Here is a 22,219-nt window from a genome sequence, read left to right on the forward strand (position 1 = left end):
AAGGATAAGAATTAAAGCTCAGATGTGGGTGTGGTGGCTTCCATGGCTTCACTCTCCCCTATTTTTGCTCTTACAACCCTTATGAGCAGTCCAGGAGAAGGTGCTTTTCTCAGTGATGTTAAGTACCTTGCTTTAGGCCTCAAAGTATGTAAATATCAGGGCTAAGCCCAAGGCAGAGATGTGGCAGTCTGTTCTGGGCTGGGCTCTCACCTCTGCCTTGGACTTTGTGTGTCAACCTGCTACCTCCCTGCTGTCCAGCACATGCTCTTAGCTGGAGTCTGATGTTACCAGCACCCACAGAATCTAGACAGATGAGAGTCTACCCACTGTGCCATGCTTCCCCCACAGTGGATAGAACTTGCTGGAAAGGCAAGTAATTGCTATCTGAAAAATATGATGGGGACTGACAGGCACTAAGAGGTCTGGGGAAAGCAAGAAGCAAAGTCTGGGGAGAGAATGGAGGTTAAATCCAAGAGATAAGCACAGTCCCTGTAAGTTTCTCTATTGCAGGGTCAAAAGTCAGCCAAAACCAGGGCAGAGAAATTCTGCATCAGAGAGTCAAGGAGGGAGCACAAAAATCAACAACTTATTACTCTCCATCCATTCATCCATCCATCCATCCATCCATCCATCCATCCACCCACCCACCCATCCATCTATTCATCCATGAATCCATGTATCCATCTATCCTTGCAGCACATTTATGGAGGAGGGGTCAGACCATGGGCAAGGTTTATGGTCCCTGTCCTTGTGGAATCAAAACCATGCTCGGAGATTTCCAGCTGTTTGATGTCATGCAAGTTACTTCCCTCTCTGAGCTTCTTGATCAACAAAAGGAGAAGGAAATATTTCCATCTTGCAGGAGGTGATGTGAAGATTAAATAAGATCTCCTTAGCACAGGCCTGACTCAGACTCTCAGTAAATGACTCCATGGCTCCATCCCTCCCTCCATGGCGGGTATCGCTCAGGTAATTAGACAGGATTCCTGTGGTTCACTGAGGCAGACACAGCTTCTGGGGTTACTGCTCAGTTCAAAAGGTCCTCTCATCTTTCAGAGAACCGATTCTCCCCCATGAGGTTAGGGGGTGTTTTGTGGACTACATCACACAAGAAGCAGGACCCAGGATGCAAGCTGCAGAATGGTCCATCAATCAGCAGCAAGCATGAATGTGATGGGTGAGCACATGGGTTCCCACAGCAATCCTGCTCTCTCTAATAAATTCCACTTGACTTCATAATCTCTCAGGAAGCATCAAGCAGTAGAGTCACAGCTGCTTATAAGGTGGGGAATGGGGTGGGAGATGGGGGTGGGCAACCCCTCTCATTCAAGGCACAATTAGGCACTTATTAAGGACTAGGACACACACAGTGATAAACTGTTATCCCAAGCTCCCACTGCTGAAACCCCTGTGGCCCTCTACCAGATGGTCTTCAAGCAGGAGGCTAGCGCGTGCAGATGTGTATGTCTGGATGTGTGGGCCGACTCACCGAGCTTGTACCACATATCGCGGATGGAGAAGCCAATTAGCCGCCTCATGTCCCCATACCTGGGAGGAACAAAAACCTTTGCTTCAGGCACCATCTCAGAGCATCTCATGAAACCCCTCTCCTCTTCAGGAAATCCAAAAATGCAACCTACTTATTCAGGATTTTGTTGTACTTGGCGTGCGAGAACTGCTCCAGCTGCAGAGAATCCTGAGTGATAAAAGCCACTGCCAGATGAAAATAGTTGTTCCACAGCTGTAAATGAAAGAGCAGAAGAACAGTTATGGAGAGGGTCTGAAGTGGGAAGGCATATTCAGCGCTGGCGAGTGTGAATAATTTATGAAGATGGCAGAAGATAGAGGCAGAACCAGTTTAATTGTGCCCACTGCAATTTTCTAACTGGCACCGACTCTGAAATTAACATCCTGGCCAAAGCGAGGACAATGGATGGATTTCTCTAGGCACTGACCACGTCCACTTGCAGACAGCAGGGTACAGGCAAGGAAGAGGATTTGGGGATTTTTTTTAGTGTGTGTCATTGTTGTTGTGCTTTGTTTTGTCTGTTGAAAGACAAATAGCTCACCCTAGCTGGTTGCCCTGGTGAGCTGGCTCCTGACCTGAAGGACAGGGGGATGAAGGGTAAGGTTGTTCAAGGGCTCACAGCCTCTCTGAAGTCCTTTCACCTGACAGCTCAGAGGACCAGCCTGCATTTGGTCTCAAGATATTTTTCTCTTGTCCTTCCCTTTAGTTTAATGGTCCCCAGACTCCTAGCAGAAGCAGCAGCATCACCTGGGAACTTGTTAGAAATGCAAATCTCTGGTCCCGGCCCAGATCTACAGAATCAGAACCTCTGGGGGTGAGGCCTTGAAATCTGTAGGCTAACAAATGCTCCAGGTGATTCTGATGCTCATTTGAGTTGGCACCCTTGTAGGTATAGTGTATGTAGACTCATCATAATTTTCACATGTACATGGTCTGTTGATGCTAAATGGAAGGGATGAATACTAGAACCTGTTCCATCGGCTTGCCATGAAATAGAGTAGGTATAGGAGTCAGCACATGGCGAATGCTGGGAAGATTGGCCCCAGGGATGGCGAAATTGATATACAGCCTTCAGAACCAGAGAGGTGTCGCTCCAAACCAAGATTTTATGGAGCCTCAGTGAATCTGTCTACAAAATTGGATGACTCTGGTATCCCCTGCAGCAGGCTACAGTGAAGATGACACAAAATCATGTGTTTAAAGGACACGAATCACAGTAAGAGTTCAAAAATACTCATTAGCCTTATTGTCATGCTTTTCATTGTTCGAGTGGTTCCTTTGGTACCAAAGCCAATGGTAGAGCCTTGAGTGCTCAGGGCAATTGTTACGAGATGCCAAGACCCTGCGGGAAACAGGTGGAAGATAGTCTTGCTTAACAAAGCCCACCCACTTCAGGCCCCCCTCAACACCATATAGCAAGAGGATGGGTAACATTAGCTAGAGAAATCATTCTGCCATTGAGACCTTCATCCTTGACTCAGAGTTTGCAGATGGCCATCATCAGAGTTTGCAGATGGCCAAGACCAGGAAAAGACAACTCTACCATTGATCATGGAACACATTATTGTTGCCCAAAGTATGACTTTCAAGTGGGCTTTGGTTCCAGTTACAGAAGAAAGCAAAGCAAACACTCCATTTTTACCATGGGACAAGTACTTTCCCATACCTCTTCCTTTTATCCCTCAAAACTTGATAGCTCTTATTATTCTCTTTTTCAGATGAAGAGACTGTGGCTTGGCAAGGTTAAGTATTTTATCCAAGGTCACTCAGCTTGTTATACACAAGCAGAGCTTGGACTTGCACCCAGACCTTTGGATTGATGTCTGGGGTTCCTAAACACACCATGGTTATCTCCAGCTGAGGATGCATTTAACGGATATTTCTTCTAAGTGCCCAGGAATTGCCACAGGGTGGTAGCAGGACAGTGTGACACAGCCAGAAATGTCTACCCTCGTGCAACTTACCTTTGGCTGAGCAAATACACTTTTCTTTAGGTAGACCTTTGTCTCCCAGGGCCTAAAAGACCAAGCCACTCCTGGGGTACAGTGAGGCAGCCTCCTGGCTTATGGTCCCCAGAAAGTCAACTCTCCACACAGACTAGAAGGATCTTTCTAAACAAGTCAGATCATGTTCCTTGAAGTCTTCCAAAGGCTTTCCTGTACCACTTAGCATCAAACCTCCTTGTTTCCATAGCAACCTTGATTATCCACACACACAGTGCAGGTCAAGGTCTCCTGTCCACAGCTGCTCAGACTGTCTTTCCCCCAGGTGCCTGGTGAGGGAGCAGGTCCTCTAAGGCAGCAGTCCCCAACTTTTTGGTATCAGGAACTGGCTTCATGAAAGACAATTTTTCCACACACTGGGGTGGGCCTGGGAGGATCATCAGGCATTAGATTCTCATAAAGAGTGTGCAACCTAGAGCCCTCACATGCACCATTCACAAGAGGGTTTGTGCTTCTATGAGTAACTAATGATGCCATTGATCTGACAGAAAGTTTTGCTCACTCGTTATTCACCTCCTGCTGTGCAGCCCAGTTCCTAACAGGCCATGGATCACTCTGTGGCTCAGGAGTTGGGGACTCCTGCTCTAGGGTGTTTGGAAACATGTTGCTGTGGTCAGCTCATGCTGGGAGCTCATATCCCCTCACATTTAAGACCAGGACATGAAACACCAAGCCAGGGAAAGAGAAAAACACACACATGGTCTGTTGGCACTAAATGGGAGGGACAAATACTAGAACCTGCTTCACCAGCTTGCAAGAGCATTTTCAAAGTGAGGAATCTCTGATTTTAGGGGCTGTGTAAGAGGAATCGGGGTACAAGAGGAAACAGACATCTGTCACAGCAAATTGAATTACTATTATTTCTGAGAACAATTCCAGAAATGCCCCAACACATAAGATATGTCAAATATAGTTGAGCTTCATGCTGGCCTTTACTCTTTCTGAATTAATCCTTAAAAAATATTTTCGCTGGCACCAGATTCCTGATTTTCTTTTTTAATTGAAATATAATTTACATATAACATTCACTTTTTAAAGTGTACAGTTCAGTGGTTTTTAGTATATTCACAAGGTAATACAACTATCACTGCTTTCTAATTTTAGACCATTTTGTCATCCCAAAAAGAAAGCCTCTACCCATTAGCAGTCATTCTCCCTTCTCTCCTTCTCTTCCAAACCCCCAGCAGCTCCTGGAAGCTACTAATCCCCTTTCTGTCTCTGTGGATCTGCCTATTCAGACATTTCATACACATAAAGACATACAATATGTGACCGTTTGTGTCTGACTTCTTACACTTGGTACAATATTTTGAAGACACATCCATGCTAATGGACATTTGGGATGTTTCTACTTTTTGACCATTATGACTGATGCCATAAGAACATGTTTATATGAGATTTTGAGTAGACATGTTCTCAATTCTCATGGAAACAGACCTATTTTTTTGTTTTTCGGCCCTTGTCCTGGAAGAATCTTATGGACTAAGAGGCCATAGCTGTACCTCATCTTCTTAGTGGATCAGAAATAACACACCTAAGCACCTCACCCACAGCCCTGCCCAGTTCTGCCCAGGAGGCTCTGAAGGAAGGTTGTCATAGTCAGTGGCTCTGTGCAGATGAGCATTGGCCACAGCTAGATACTGCTGGACAGGCATAATGTCTGTGCCCCAAACCTTCCTTGACTCTTGTTCCCAAAGAATCAGGACCAGAAATATTCACCTGGCTTTTAAGGCCTTAGACAACTTCCATGGACTTTAGGGGTTCCTCCTTCAACAAACTGCCTGTCTAGGTAGGCTGGTCAGCTACTACTCCACAGAGGCTCACAGGAACATTTTGGTCCCTGTGGCTTTGCTCAGGGTGGTCCTCATACCTACAGTGTCTGTGTCTTGTTCTTCCATCAAAGCTCAATGCAAGACCTACTTCCTTCATGAAGACTTCCCAGGAAGCAGACTACAGTGGATCTGGCTGATCCCTTCCTAATTTGAGGAGCACTTATTTTTTTGCAACCACAGATTTTGGTCCACTGTTCTGCACCTGGCCTTGCGCGCCATTCACTTCCCATGACAGCATTGTCCAGGTCAAGAACATACCTGTCAGTGTCTTGCAGATCACAGCATGAAAACCACTTCTATCTCTGACTAGCTGGATTGCCTTTGGTAGTTACTTGACCTTTCTGAACCTCTATTTTCCTCACTTGTAAAATAGCAAAACTAATGATACCCACCAAAAAGGAATCTTATAAACGCTGGATGAGATAATACAAGCATGAGGCATCCATCATGACCTTGGCACACTCCATGTGCTTATCAAATGGAAGGGTGGTATTGATGTGGCGCTGCCAATGGGGTATTTATATGTCTTGTCTTCCCCAATTGTAAGTGCCATGAGGACCAAGGGTCCCATCTTCCACTGATTTGTAACCCAAAGCCATACTCAGCACGATGGATTGAATACAGCTTGGCTCCAGAAAATATTTATTTGTTGATCACCAGAGTATCAGAGATATTCTTCCAAAGGTCCTAGCTTTTTTTTCTACAAGATTTTTATATTCTGCTATAAGCTTCCTGGTGATATTTCTAGTAAGTGCCTAGCTTAGCTGACTCAGAGAAGCCATGGGGTCTCTTTAGCAAATCCCACAGGTCACTTTGCCCTGGGGAAGAGGTGAGGTGATTTCTGATTGGGAATTTAATGTTTTGAAATCATAGGACAATAGAGGGTTAGAATTGGAATAAAGTTAAGGGTCATCTGGTCTGACGCACATATTTCATAGATGTAAACACACAAGGTCCAGGAAGTTAAAAACCACCTGAAGTCATATTACTAGTGGTTGTAATGAGAATCTAGCTATTTTTACTTAACTCTCAAAAATACTATGAGTAATATACACCCATAGACTACAAAAATTAAATAATAAAAAAGATTAAATAGTTGAAAGTGATTTTCCATCCTACCTTAAACCCTAGTCTAATTTCCCAGAAGAAAATATTAACAATTCCTTTGAAAGACTTTCAGAAATTTTTAACGCATAAACAAATATATGTGTAGACATCTTTTTAAAAATATTCTGCTGCTGTACATGGCTTTTTTGTCTTACTAATATATCTTGTAAATGTTTCCATATTAGCATATATGGATCTGTGTCATTCTTTTTTATTGCTACATCATATTTTGCTATAAGGATGTACTTTAATTTTAACCAAATTCCCTATTTGTAGACATTTAGCTTGATTCCAATTTTTTTTTTACTAGTCACTAATCAACATCTTTATGCATGGGAAATCATATTTGCAGTATACATTCCTAGAGTTGAAATTGGTAAGTCACAGGGTCTATGTAGATCTTATTGCTGTTTTTGTCTGTGTGGTTTGTTTTTTAGATCTTTTTAGGTTGCTTTCCAACTCAACGATAAGCTCCATTATCCCTGGCAAGTTATCCTACCTCTCTGAGTTTCAGTTTCTTCATCTAGAAAATGAAGATAACATTCTCTAAAGGGAGTAGTTGCAAGGACTAAATGAGGAAATCACTGCCTCGTAAACTCTTAAGTCTTACAACATCAGATCAATTCCCGGGGGTGTCATCCCCGTTCACCCAGACTAAAGTTGATCCATCCATTACTCACACTCATTACACCCAACTTGCAGCATTTATGACATATTTTAAACAAAATTAACTTATTTTCTGTCTCCCCTACTGGATATAAGCATCACGTAGACAAGAACCTCAGATTTCTGTTCACTGGTGTATACACAGCATTTGGCGTCATGTCTGACCCAGTATGTGCACAGGAAATCTGTTGAATGAGTTCATGAATGGGCCAAGTGCTCTGCATGCATTCTTGTTAAATCCTCCTAAGGAGCTATGAGATTTGTATTATTATTCTCCTCACTTTAGAGATCAGGAAACTGAGACCTGGAGAGGTTACATGTCTTACCTAAGGTCACACAGCTACAGAATGGTGAAGGTGCATTTGAATTCAAGTTTATCTGACCCTAGAACTTGCATTCTTTTTTTTTTGAGTTGGAGTCTCACTCTGTCGCCCAGACTGGAGTGCAGTGGCCGCTCCCGGCCACCGCAACCTCGTCCTGCTGGGCACCAGCGATCCTTCCGCCTCAGCCTTCCCAGTAGCCAGAATTACAGGCATGCGCTACCACACCCAGCTGATTTTTTGATTTATTGTAGAGATGAGGTCTCACTGCCCAGGCGGGTCTTGAACCCATGGGCTCAGGCAATCCACTCACCTCAGCCTCCCAAAGGCGCGGGATTACAAGCTGAGCCACCGAGCCCGGCATAGAACTTGCATTCTTTACCATCCTGATCTTCTGCTAAAATCTTTCTCAATTTCCCCTGGCCTTTGTTGTTGGTTAAGGTTTTCCTTGGTTCATCTGATGTTTTACAGTCTTTATAGAAGAGAGATCAAGGATTTTTGATCCCACCGAAGTCTTTCTCAATGGGTTTCTTTCTAAATTGTGTTATTATTTTCCCAAATTCTAATTTTTTAAAAAAGATAAAAACCCAGCACCCAGCATTGCTGATATGCATCAGCTTGCCCTCCTTTGCAGTGGGCAAGCTGATTCTGGGAGTGGAAGGTGCCAAGGACGGACTCAAGCAAGGAACATCACACCAGAGGTTGTCTGGGGCCCAAAGCTGGAGCAACCAGGGGCTAGGAAAATAGCCCCTAGGCATGTGCCCATCTTTCTGCGTGGTGACCCTATGAGGGTGCTACGAGCTTTTTGCTTCCATGACTCTTCCCTCTGTGTATGTGTTTCTCTTTCACCTCCTTTTTTTTTGGCACTACTGGTTACATTTTCCATTATAAAGACCACACTGGCTTCCACTAATAGCTCGGGATATTCTGGAAGTTTTTCATTTCACAGCGCAGATTCCAGTACAGGTTCCAAAATGATCTCAAGATGAGCTGGTGTCCAGAAACTAATCCAAAAAGGCCTCAGGGTCTAGGCAGGAACGACCACACCCAGAGCTTCTCAAGTACAGAGAATGATCTCAGTACCAATCACAGAGCTTCCTACAACAGAAAGGGCCCCAGTATAACCACTGATTCCAGAGCAACTCAGAGTTTCAGCATGGATTCTCATGTACAGCCAATCATCTTAGAGCTCTCTAGCCCAGTGCTAGTAAGAACTAGCAAGGGCAGAGAGTGCTTCTCTAAATTAAATAGAGCTGTATCCTAGAATCTAAAGGCATTTTGTTTCTAAGAGAACAGAAAAGTGAAAGAGGATGGGCTTTGCAGACAGGCCTGGGGTTGAATCCAAGTGGCCCATTTAGTGGTTAGATGACCTTTAACAGAAAAGTCAACCACTTCTTTGAAGATCAGTTTATTTGCCAGTGAAATGGGTATATCCCTCCCTAGCAGAATTACGATAAGGATCAAAATACCCTAAATAGATGCCCGATAAAGACTAGATGCTAGACGATGGATTTATATAGCCTTCTATAGAGATTCCAGGATCCTTGAGGGCAGGGCAATGTTCTGCTTTGCTTTTGAATTCCTCAAATAATGTTGCAACAGCCTAGACCCGTGAGAATTGCCCTTAAACAAAAATTCTTGCCTAGTTGAATTTGAAATCTTCTCTTGGTCTTCTCTGACCATGTGAATGGATGCAAACACCAAGGTCCAGTATCCTGACTAGGGTCCAGAAATGCGAGTGACCTTAGCCCCAAGTAGAAAACACCATTTGTATTATTCCTAAGTCTTGTCACCTGCAGGTGGCACCCACTGAGCTTCTGGCTTTCTGCTCTTTGAATCACAAAGCCACGGGTCTGGAAAAGACATTAGGGATAATCTCATTGCACCTGCCCCTCCCCTGGACAGGGACTGCCAATGCAGGCAGCTTCAGTGACGGATGCCGCTCCTGCTGATATTAAATGCATAATTAATGAAACCATAAGAAGAAGACAAGGTGTGTTCCAGGCAGGGTACAGAAAACAAATTCATTCTCACACAGGGGGAAGAAAAGGTAGAACAAAGATAAACCTGAAAAAATGGTCCTATTTTTGGGTACTTTTCAGTAAATATCTACAGAAGCCTCATTAGAAAAAGAGACTTACTTTGGAACATTGGCCATACTCCTGTTTTACTTGTGGGTGTGACAGTCCCAGGCAATGTTGTAGTGGACAGAAACAGGATTCCGCTACTGTCCTGTTTATCAGGGACTGACATGAGTTTCCAGCCCTGACTCACTTAGGGTCATTGTCATAACCATCATTAAAATAATGTTGTTATTAGTATTATTATTAGCTAACATTTATTAAATGGCTACTGTGATCCCAGTACTATACTAAGTGCTTCACATGAATTAATTCACTTAATCCTCCAAGCAATAGGACATCCTACTATGAAAATCCTAATTTAATGTTGAGGAAACTGAGGCACGTGGGGTAAAGTAATTTGCCTAAAGTCATATGGCTCATAAGCTCAAACTTTCCATGTATGAAACCTTCAATCTCTGTGTGTCTCTCAGATACAGATTTTCTTTCAGGGAAACAGGATAAGACTTAATGGAATGACAGGAAGGACTGAAGCCGAGCTTCTCTTGGAAAATATCCTCCGACCATGGAGGTGAGCGAAGTCAGGACAGCAAGTCCAAGGCTGCTACTGGTGATGCCCATGGAAAGAGACAAACAAACAGCTTGCAGTTTTATGGCCCAAATGCTGCCATCGCTGGGCCCTGGGTATGTTGTTCCAAGTCACCCCTCCAAAAAAGCTATGGCCTTACTAACTTTTCTGTGTGCACCCATAACCAGAGACTGCAGTCATCTGGGCCACATTGGAAAGAGAATCAAACATCTATCCTGCTTCAAAACAGCTGGAGAGACATGTTTGTTCCCCTGTCAAAGTTTTATAATGGAGAGGTAAACTGCCACCCAGACCCTGCCAGGTGGTCAACCCAATATAGTAGTGAAACCCCATATCTGGTGTGTGGCTGTGGTTATCTGTGTGGGCCTTGGTGCCAACCATTGCTGAGTTCTGGTTCCAACTCTGCATGATGTTCTATGTGACATCAGGCTATCTACTCATCCCTTAGTCTTACCTCCAGGGTCCTTAAAGCAGAAATAAACACACACACACACACACACACACACACAAAATATATATATATAATATATTAGTAGCTAGCTCATAGGGACTGAAAAAGATAATGCCCTTCCATAGCTTCTCATGAGATCCAGCAGGTTTAAGCCATCAGAAAATGACAGCTACTCATTTTAGCATCATTCTCATTATGCTTCAGTTACCTGATCTGAATGCCAGGTAGTGCAAGAGAATTTTGTTCAAAGATAATGCTCACACTCTCAGCTCAACCAAAACTTATGAGGTTGGTGCTCTCAGTAGGGTAAATCTCACAGGCCTCAGCCCAGACATCACCTTTTCAAAGGAGACCTACTATGTGCCCAGCACAGTGCACAACATTACTGTGAGCTCAAGGTCTTCGCACTCAGGACATTTACATTCTACCGGAGGAAAGAGGGAAAACATGTGGGAAGATGAGTAAAAAAGATGATTTCCAATGACATTCAGTGCTATGAAGAGACTCCAAGAGATCAAGTGATGTCAAATGACCACAGGGTTGGTGGGGGTGACCCTCAGAGAGTAGTCAGGCAGGGGAGGTCTCCAAAAGGAGGAAGTATCTGAACAGAAACTTGTGGAACTTTATAAGTGGATTCTCCCAGCAAGCCACCTGTCACATTCCAGTTCTGGAAAAGCCCTACGAAGTAGAGAGGGTAGTGGCTGGCAATTTACAGGTGAGTCATCTGGGGGCATGGATGTAGACCAGGTCTTGCCTGAAGTTGCTCAGTTGGTAGGAGACGAAAGCCCAGATGGGAACTGAACACCCTAGATGAGCAGGCAGGAAAACGCCTTTATCCCTTCATCCCAGTTCACCGGGCTCAGTGACTTCTACTCCATAATCTTCCACTGCAAGAGATCCTGGGGTCAGGGACTTCTCTGGAGGGGATCCCCTCTGGGGGCCTTCACTCTCATATCTCCAGCCAGAGACAGCAGTCCAGACTTTCCCACAGGCTTCGAAGAGTTTGTTCTTCTTGGACCTGGACTTGAACCTGGGGCAGGTATGTCCCTCTGTGTGCCCCAGGGACATGCTTTTATGTCCCTGAATCTCTCAGAGGTCTAGATTTTGGTTGAGCATAAATGTGACTTTTAAAGGAATCAGGAAGCCACAAAAATGCCCTTGGAAGCTTTATTGTAAATGATTTTCAGTGGCTATGATTGGCTGCATTTTGGCTCCAGGGAATAGAAAAGAAAAAAGGTGTTATGTTTTTAAAAGGCAGTACTCTTCTGACAATGAATGAACACATCTTCTCATCAGCACAAGGCCCATTATATAGTCATATTTGCATAAGCTGTTCAGTTGATGACTATTTAATCAAGGCTCTGGTTGAAAACCCAAGAACCTTCCTCCTCACTCACACCCTTCTGTGAAAATCCCCAGAGACACTGACATCTTCTGTGGGCTGGGCTCAGGATGTGTCTGAGGTGCAATCAGCCCAAGATGCCAGAGCAGCCCTGGCAGCTCCCAGGGCCGTTCTGGTGCCCATCCCATACTCACCTGGAACTCAAAGTTTGTGTGTTCCAGGAACTTCTGGTTCATAGTTTCTGCAAACTTGTTGATAGCTCTCAGGAAGACCCTGGAAGGGAGGATAAGGTTACTAGACCATTTGAACATGATCCCTCAGGCTCTTCCCCACCCTCTGCCCTGTGCCAGACCTATCTTGTTTCTGGGAGAGGCTCAAAGACCAAACACTGTTTTAGAGACATCAGCTAACCCTCACACTTGGCTGGACTCGGTGGCTCATGCCTATAATCCTAGCACTTTGTGAGGGCAAGGAGGGAGGATCACTTGAGCTAGGAGTTTGAGGCCAGCCTGGGCAATATAGTAAGACTTCATCTCTACAAAAAATTTTTAAAAATTAGCTGGGCATGGTGGCAGGGACCTGTAGCCTCAGCTAGTCGGGAGGCTGAAGAAGGTAGATCCCTTCAGCCCAGGAGTTAGAAGCTGTGGTAAGCCGTGACTATGCCACTGCACTCCAGTCTGGGCAACAGAGTGAATGAGACCCCAACTTAAAACCAAAAAAAAACAAACAAGCAAAAATCCAACTGCTCACACAAGACCTGGAGCTGTTTGCCTTGTAAGAATTCATGAACTGTTTGATTTCTTTTTAAAAATTAGCATAGGCGTATGTCTAAGATATTATAAGCTTATGGCAGAAAATTCATGCCAACTGGAAAAAATGTTAAGATAAATCACCCCCTCCCAAAACAAACAAACATGCCACCAAATGCTATCCTCTATCAAAAACTGTCATCCACAGTTTGATGAACATAATTTCAAAGGTCTCCCTAGACATATATGCACGAATGATATTTTAAAGATATCATTTTGATAAATGGGGTTATACAATAAATGTTGTTTCACAGCCTGTCTTTTTTACTCGACAATAAATTGTGTGCTCCTTTCATGCCAATGAACCTAGATATACATCATCCTTTTTAATCACTGAAGAGCATTCCACTGTATGAATGTATCATGGTGTGTTTAATCAGTTTCTTATTGATGGATCTTTTTGTTGTTTCTCAGCTTTTTCTGTGATAAACAATGCTCCAATGAACATTCTTCTGTGTATCTCTTATACCTCTTGTATAAATCTCTTCTCCAGTATGTTTTCCAAGAAATAATACAAGTCAAATGTCCCTCACATTCTGGTATGTTATCAAATCATGTGTCTCTTTAAATATCTTCCTGTCTACCTCATTCTCTCCTTCCTCCCTGCCAAGCCCTACTGACTGGTCTTGTGGCTTCCTATCTTCTGTCCCTTAAACCTCAAAGGCACCTTGGCTAAGGAACAGCTCCAACCACATGTCACTGACTCCAATGGCTCCCCACTGCCACAGGGTAAAATCCAAACTCTTATCTTGATAGTCACTACTCTTCACAACTGGATCCCAACCTTTTTTTTCTAGATAACCTTATTTCTGAGTACTTATTTCTGAGTACCTAGCCATGTTCTTTCTTTGGGTAGAAGACTCCTCCTGATCTAATCTCTAAAAGTCAAGATTCTGCTTATCCTTCAAGGTCTGGTTCCAAAGCCTCTCTCATGAAGTCATCTATCATTCCTCCAGCCTTAAGTGATTGTGATCTCCTCCAGTCTCTGAGGGTGTTTCCTATACCCCTCTGGCTACCCCCATTTTATCTCCTGCTGTCTGTATGCAGCCAAGTCTTCTCTTTTAGGCTGTGAGCTTCCAGAAGGCAGGGTCTTGCTGCATCTTTGTGTCTCCTCCCCACAAAGGATACTCATTGCAATTCCCTTTCCCAGCATTCAACATGATCTAGGATGTTTTCCTTGTACGACTCAGTGACATGTCTCCTCCACTAGATTGAACTCTCCTTGAAATCAGAGACTCTCCCCATAATTTCATGTACCCCCTAATCCACGTGGTATTGACCCCCAAATTTGTATCTTGATCCCTGGTCTCTCCCATAAACAATAGCTTGCATTCCAGCTCTCTACTCTATATCCCTACTTGGATGACTAATAGTCATCTCATACACATAGATATATGCATAAAGAAAATGTGAGTATATATACACCATGAAATACAACCATAAAAAAGAATGAAACCATGTCCTTTGCAGTCATATAGATTGAACTGGAGGTCATCATCCTAAGTGAACTGACTCAGAAACAGAAAACCAAACACATGTTCTCACTCATATGCAGGAGCTAAATGGTCACAAAGATGGAAATAATAGACACTGGGGACACCAGCAGAGAAGGAGGTGGGGGAGGGTGGTTAGGGTTTAGAAATTGCCTATGGGGTACAATGTTCACTATCTGGGGAATAGCCCATCTGAGACCCACTCCCCACCATTCACAGTGTGTCTATGTAATGAACATGCATGTGTACCTCCTGGATCTAAAATGAAAATGGAAAAAAAAAAAAAAGAACTAAACTCTTAACACCTACTCTCACCACCTCCAAATACTTATTTCCGGAGTCTTCCCATTTAAGCTAAGAACAACTCCATTCTTTCAAATGCTCAAAGGAAAAACAACAACATTGGTAACAATACCTTTGACTTTTGTCTTTCTCTCATATCCTACACCTGGCCTGTCAGCACATACTCTTAGCAATACTTTCGGAATATATCCAGGATTCAACTACTTCACACCCACTGCCACTGACTTGAACCAAGTCTCATGGTTGTGATGCGGCTATTGTGTGTGTGTGCTTGTCAACTCTTAGAGAGCAGGGACCAGATCTTACCCATACTACTATCTATCACTTTTTAACAGAGGACAATCAATAACTATCTGTCCATTGGCTGGTCCGGGGAAACACCCACTTGGCCTACCTGAGTCATATTGGGAAGCTGATCAAAAAATGATGGTGCGAGCAGGTTATTGATGTGGGCAAAAATTGGGGTTCAATTCTGTCTGGGCACCTCTAAGAGATTTTCTAGAACACGTGCATATCAGAAGTGTCCTCTCACAGGGGTCATAGCAGCTGTGCTATTTATCCACTAACACCAGCCCCTTACTGGTTGAAAGTTGTTTCTATGAGCATGAAGTCCCTGGTACCTCTGTCCTGCCCTGTAGGTGAGCTGAGCACTCTGCAGCCAGAGAAAGCCCAGAGAAAGAAAGAAGCTCTCAGGATATGTGGGAAATGTCCACTGAACTGTATTACATTTTGGGTGGGTAAGGTATCCACATTATTTGCTATATTGGGCATACTTTGCCAAGAATGCCGGGTCAGGTGTTCACTAAACACTTAAATGTTTGCTGAATGCAGAAGCAGCGTAACCTGATATTGAGAGCACAGGATTTGGGAACACACACACACACACACACACACACACACACACACACACACACACACACACGTGATTCCTGGTTTTGCCACTTTCCAGCTGTGTAGATTTGGGACATGTTAATATCACCTCTGAAGTCTCAGTCTCCTCCCTTGTGAAATAGCAGTAATGTAACCTCTTTCACAGGGTCACTGCAGGGTTTCATGGGCAAAGTCTTGGTAAGTGCTGAGTTCAGCACCTGACACACAGTGTTACTGACACACAGTGACAACAGTAACTCAGTAGCTGAGGTTTCTTCGGTCCCCTTTGGATTGCTTCATTTTTCTTCTAAAGACAGGGGCCGACAGCAAAATGGACAGGAAGCAGTTAGCAGCCAGTTTTGAGGCAGGCAGGACTTTGCAAAGACAGAAAAAAATCTGCCACCCCATCAGGCTGTCAAAAAGTGAGATTTCTTTGGTTTTGCTATTCTGTCATTTGCTAATAGGCCTTTGAAACAACATCTATATTTTCCCCCTTAAAGATTAGCTATCTGATTCCCCAGATGGAAATGCATTGAGTGGCTGTCATATTATGTATACACATCTCAGAATCTCGAATACAATACCAAAATGAAAGATTTTCTATATTCCTAGCCGCAACAAAGCTATCAGTAGTTCCAGTAACAGTCATTATTTTAGTTGTCAACCTCAGCCTGTCTCCAGCTCTCAAAGGCCAGTCCAATAACCAGGAAATTGACCAGCCCCTTATGCTGATATCAGGGATTAGTAGTACGTAAATCAAGGTTCCTCCTTCTCTCTAGATTCTTCCACAGCCACACACTAGGATTCAGAATGTCACTTAACTTTGGTTTCCCATGTTTGGGTTTGGAAAAGTAGGTCCTTCTTCTTCTTTTTAAACTTTGTATTTAAAGCCTAAACACTAATATGGTGAAGTGGGTTGGAATGAAAACACACTCAACTGTTACTCTCAGTGATGAACGTGAATTGTTGAAAACAAAGTTCATTATCAGATTTCAATTTAACACTCCCTGTAGCTCATCCATGATGCTTAGCAGTCTGTATAAAAGTAATATCAATCACAATGGTTATCAACTATGTGCTCAGCTAAGTGTGCTGCATAAATTCTTTTCATCATTATTTTTTCTAATTCTCACATTAAGTCTCTGAGTTAGATATGGTTTCCATTTTAGAGATGTGAGTTTAGGTAACTTTCCCAATAACCCAATCATTACATGTAGAATCACGATTTAAAAGAAGGCAGGCTGCCTTTAGAATCTACGGATTTAACACTATGCGATTTTATCCACAAGTACATCTATGCAATTCTGTTCAAGCCAAGCTGTGAACACACTTTATTAACAATACCAATGATGTCTTAGTCATGAATTTTTTGCCTAGGTTGACATCCAGAAGAATTTTTCCTAGGTTCTCTTGCAGAATTTTTATAGTTTCAGGTCTTACATGTAAGTCTTTAATTCATCTTGAGCTAATTTTTGTATATGATGAGGGAGATGGGTCCAGTTTCATTCTTCTGCATAAGGCTAGCAAATTTTCCCAAACAGTATGGAGACTTCTCAAAGAACTAAAAGTAGAACTAACATTTGATTCAGCAATCCCACTACTGGGTATCTACCCAAAGGAAAAGAAACCATTGTATCAAAAGATACCAGCACTCATATGCTTACAGGAGCATTATTCATGATAGCAAAGTTATTGAATCAACATAAGTGTCTATCAACAGATGACTGAATTAAGAAAATGTGGTGTGTATATATATGCATACACCATAGAATACTACTCAGCCATAACAAGGAATGAAATCATGTCTTTTGCAGCAATGTGGATGGAACTGGAGGCTGTTTAAGTGAAATGACTCAGAAACAGAAAATCAAATACTGCATGTTCTCATTTGTAAATGGGAGTTAAAGAATGTGTACACATGGACATAGAGAGTGGAATAATAGACACTAGAGACTTGGAAAGGTGGAAGGTTAGGAGGAAGATGAGGAATGAGAAATCACCTAAAGGGTACAATATATACTATTCAAGTGAGTTCACGTGATGGTAACAATAAATGCCCAGACTTTACCACTACAAAATATATCCATGTAACAAAACCACACTTATACTCCCTAAGTCTATACAAATAAATATATATAAAAATAATATTAACAATGATGGAAGTATCAATAGTTATCATGTATATATCCTATGTAAGAGCTCTACAGACAGTATTTCATTTAATTCTATACACTGAAGCAGGAACTATTGCTAAACTCATTTAACAAAAGAGGAAACTGAGCCTTAGAAAGACCAAACAATTTCCCCACATTCACACAGCTAATAAGCAGCAGAGTACATACCCAATCTCAGGTTGACCTTTTTCTAAAGCGCTTGTTTTAGGAGGATGCCCTGGCTCCTTGGAAGCTTGGCCTGACATGAACTTCTGGTACTGGCCTGCTTCTACGCACGACCACCACGCACATGGTCCTTCACACTCTGCTATGCCATCCTGCTGCCTTTGCTCACAGTTGACCGGGCCCAAGGGTCAGCACTTGACTCAAAGTCTTTCATGAGAGGCCAGCAGCCCACAGGTGGTCTTATAGGCAGTACTGCCCAATGGGGATACCCAAGTCTGAACAGAAGCCAATCAAATCCTTCTAGGCAGTCCAAAAGGAGAAAGAATGCCATGAGCAGCAGTCATGAGCAGCTGATTACACGAGGAAGCAGAAGCCACATGCAATGGAGCAGGGAAATAGAGAAGGCAGTTGCTGTGAGTAGAAGATGGCAGGAATAGGACCCAAACCCGGTGTTGGTATCTTGAAAACTGTTCCGCATGAGTCCTCGTGGTGGCTGCCGGCTGGGGTCCTCAGCTTTCTACATCCCCCCATGTGGCAGAACAAACCCTTGTCAGCCTGTACACACTACATGCACAACTCTCTGGCCTGGATCCAGGGATGGAAGGTACACAGAGGCTTCTATGAGGTTTCCGGGGCCACCTCCCCAATCAGCCATTCTGCTGGGCTGTAGTCACAGGTTGGGTGCTTGACCTCCGTGAATCTCCACTGCCCCATCATAAAATGGACCATGTGTGAAGACTAACTGAGATGCAGTCTGTGAAGGGGGGCCCAGTGCCTCAGCACGAGGAAGTCCTTGGTAAATGTCAGTTGTTCTTAGCATTATCCTTCAGTGCCTGCTGCCTCTCAGCTCTGGGGCAGGTGGATCTGGGCAGGTAATACTCTGGTGTGATAACAGAACCAGCCCGTGCCCACTGATTGTATGGCATGACTAGGGCAGGCATGCCCCATCTGATGATATTCACTGAGGAAGGACAAAGGCCGCTCTGAATCCCATTCCCCTCCCCCAGGTGGCTCATGGGATTGTAGTCGATTCTACTGGTCAAAACTTGAAGAAAGAACTAAAAGAGTTGGCCTGGAGACAGGAGGTCTTATCCCTCTCTTGAGGCACTGAGATACCCCTTCTCCCAGAGCCTTTAAGCCGCTTCCTTTGCAACACACAAAATGCTCCCTGCACTGAAAGGTTAGAGTGAATCAGCAAATTCCAGCTCCGTGTCAGGGTAGGGCTCACCCAAGTGCCTGCCGACATTTCCTGCATAATTTGGGATTCCAGTTAGGGATGCAGCAAGCTCCCAGGATCTGGAGTCCGGCAGTCGGCTGGCGTGAGGATTAGGTGTGCTGCTCTGGTGAAAGAAACTGTGAAGACCGGAAACCACCCCAAGTGACACTGCAGATCAGGGAACTGCAGTACCTGTGAGGACAACTATGTACATAGGATTTCATTTTTAAAAGCATATGGTATTTAGGTATCTATTGATATTTTTTGTAAAGAGATTTTATGCTTAATTACATGACTTTTAATTTTATTGTATATGTGATCTAATACACAAAGAAAGTTAAAATTGCTTCTCCAAACCACACTGTAAATGAAAACTTACAACCTTTTGAGGACTTTGTAAAAAATGTGGGGTTCTAGAGCCCTCAGAAGGTCTGATGAAATAAGTTTCTTGAAAACCAAAAACTATAAAAAAAATAAAATAAAAATAAAAAACCACGAAGAGGCTTCTTTTTTTTTCCGGATGATGTGGGTTGAAGGAGGTGGGACTGCAAGAATAAATAGTCACTACAAATGAAGGTACATAGGACGAAGGGCAAGTGAGTGTCAGGGCTCATCAGCTCTCTGATGGAAGCACTAGCGAATGGCTGAGCCCTGCTCTACTCACCTCCTAGGGTCAATTGCTGTGGCCCTACTGTATACCTAAGGTAGGTAAGATCGAGTCCAGATTTTCCTCTTCAGTGAAGTGTTTTAGACACACCCAGACCGTAGGAATATAAAAATAGTAACCAACAGGACGAAGTGCTTGTTGTGTGCCAAATACTGTTCTGACGACTTTTTGCATATTACTTCACTGTAGTCCCCACAAACATCCTTTGTGATAGGTGCTATTATTGGCTCCATTTTACAGCAAGGAAAACTGAGTTCAGAGTGGTTAAGTAACTTTCCCCAAGTCATAAAACTATTAAATGGTGGAGATGGGATTTGAATCCAGGCAGTCATGAGTCTTCTCCATGCTGCTCCTGGGCTCTGAACTCATGACAGTGCCTGTAGCACTTAGTCACATTTCCACAGAAATTTTGACTGTCTCCCCTGCTAGACTGAAAGCCCTCTGCCTGCCTTCTGGGACTGTAGCTTAACTGGGTCTCGTTTCCTAGAGCCATGGATGCACATGACATACAATAAATATTTGTTGGCTGTTTGCATTTAGGGAAACTTTAGGGATGTGTTTTAGTCCCCAAGGCTTCTCAAAATGTTGAATTTCCAGGTCGAGGTGCAGAGGGAAGAGGGAAAAGTGGCTTCTAGGCTTCTTGTTCATTTACAACACTGTAAAGAACTTGATCATTGAAAAATTAACTGCATCATGTAAATCAGATCTTACTGAGCATTGCATCTTACCCAAAAGAAAAAAATGGTCTAACAGGAAGTATTTCTTGAGTAGATGTGTCACTACGTCTGCATTCACAAACAGCACACAGCTGGGGAGACATTCAAAGCTAGAGAGTCTACTCCCTTTTCCAACAAATAGATAAATAAATAATAGATGACTAATGTATACATACATAAATCATAAGTGATAATAGAAAAATTATAAATGCAGGCAAATTATAAAACATTTAGATAAAAGGGGAAGGAAGAAAGGGAGGGAGGGGAGGAAGAGAGGGAGGGAGGAAAGTTAGTTGGAATGTTCAGACTTACTGATAAGTGAAGTTGGCCTTAGACACATGAATTAGTTGTGTATTTTTGGAGAAGAAAAAATGGTATTCCAGGGCACCCTGGTCTGAGCTAAGCCATGGGCTCTGTTCTATTTGTCCAAATTAGGTCGAAAGTTTCCACTAACCGTTTGCATTACCTTGGCAAGCTTCGCCTCTTTGCGCTTCAGTTTGCGTATCTGTACAAAATACTTAATAATGTGGAGGCTTAGGGTATGGACTGTGATCAAATGGCATCTGTTTCTTATTAGCAATGCAACAGTGATTGTGCTACTTATCTATTCTTGGCCTCAGCTTCCTCACACATAAAATGCGGATCACAATAGTTCTACATTATTTAAAGTTTTTGTGAGGATTAAATGAGCTAATATACGTAAAGCATTTACAACAGGGATGGATGTAGGTGCTTCATAAATGTTAGCTATTATAATTCACACAAAATGCAAAAACAGTGAGAAACTTTCATGTGCTCCATAAATATATGAGATCACTGAGGTCAGAAGATGAAGGAAACTGACAAATTGAGCTATGTGCCTGCAAGATGAAAAATAGACATCTTTTCTGGTTGATATTAGCACATGCTTCTCTAGTCCAAGGTAAATCTGTCATTATCCCCCAATGATGGCAATGCTACCATTTATTGAGTTCTTCCTAGATACAGACACTGTGCTAAGAAATAACTCATTCTATTTTCATATACACAAAGAAATTTCCATGACATGAAGACTCGCATTATCCCCATTTTACAGATAGGGAAACTGACACTCTGAGAGGTTAAATGACTTTCCAAGAAAGGGAAAGTGGCAGGAGTCTAAGGAGTCTAAACTCCAGGCTGTGTTCTTGAGTCTTTTTTTTTTTTTTTTTTTTTTAATATAAGAACATAAGTACTCGGCTGATCTTTCAGAGATACAAATGTTTCTATTTAGGAGACAATTCTACTTTCGTAGTTCCCTTAAAAAATTATATTCTAATTTTCTAGGTATGAAGAAACAAGGACCATTGTGTCATCTTTGAGGGTCTGTCCCAAAAATGACTCAAGCCCGAAGCAAGCTGGGATTTCAGGAGGGGACGTTCCTCTAGGCACTCCCACGGGGACCAGCATGCGTTTCTTCCAGAATGATTGTGATAACAGCTTGGAAGGGGGAACATGCCTGGTCAGGGCTCCAGCCTTCCTGATCCTGTGTCAGTGGTGGATATCTGTGCGTTTGCCTACATACTATTTAGTCCTCTTTCTGGTAACACCTCTGAGATTTTTCTCTGGAGAACTTCTCTCCTGCCTTCCACCTTGCTCCCTGATTTTGTGGTTTGGGTAGAACTGACCATATCACCTCAGTTCCAAAGGTGGGTCATGAAATCCAAGCCTGACTTAACTGCACATTTCATTCTGCTGGTCACAGAGGCTAACAGATGGGCATGTAACCTATAACTCAAGCCAGACCTCTAAAGAGCACTCTGGGGATGTGTGCTGCACCTATTAAAAAAGAGACTTTCCCTTTCTGTTGGGTTTTAAATCCAACAAGGCATATATATACATATATATATGCAATTTCTAGAGCTGATT

The 22,219-nt window shown here is 43.1% G+C and overlaps 1 protein-coding gene across 1 annotated transcript in view; it reads right to left on the minus strand.

Moving 5' to 3' along the window:
• Nucleotides 1-22,219, minus strand: part of DOCK2 (dedicator of cytokinesis 2) — a 105,451-nt gene that overhangs the window by 77,593 nt on the left and 5,639 nt on the right. The window contains exons 3-5 of the mRNA XM_008061153.1: nt 12,114-12,192; nt 1,641-1,741; nt 1,490-1,548 (exon numbers count right to left, since the gene is read on the minus strand). Of these exons, the coding sequence (XP_008059344.1) occupies nt 1,490-1,548; nt 1,641-1,741; nt 12,114-12,192 (239 nt within the window). The remainder of the gene's footprint in view (nt 1-1,489; nt 1,549-1,640; nt 1,742-12,113; nt 12,193-22,219) is intronic.

The sequence above is a fragment of the Carlito syrichta genome, unplaced genomic scaffold (assembly GCF_000164805.1).
Source record: "Carlito syrichta isolate Samal-C Ts95f unplaced genomic scaffold, Tarsius_syrichta-2.0.1 Scaffold93688, whole genome shotgun sequence".
In the NCBI taxonomy this organism is placed as follows: Eukaryota; Metazoa; Chordata; class Mammalia; order Primates; family Tarsiidae; genus Carlito; species Carlito syrichta.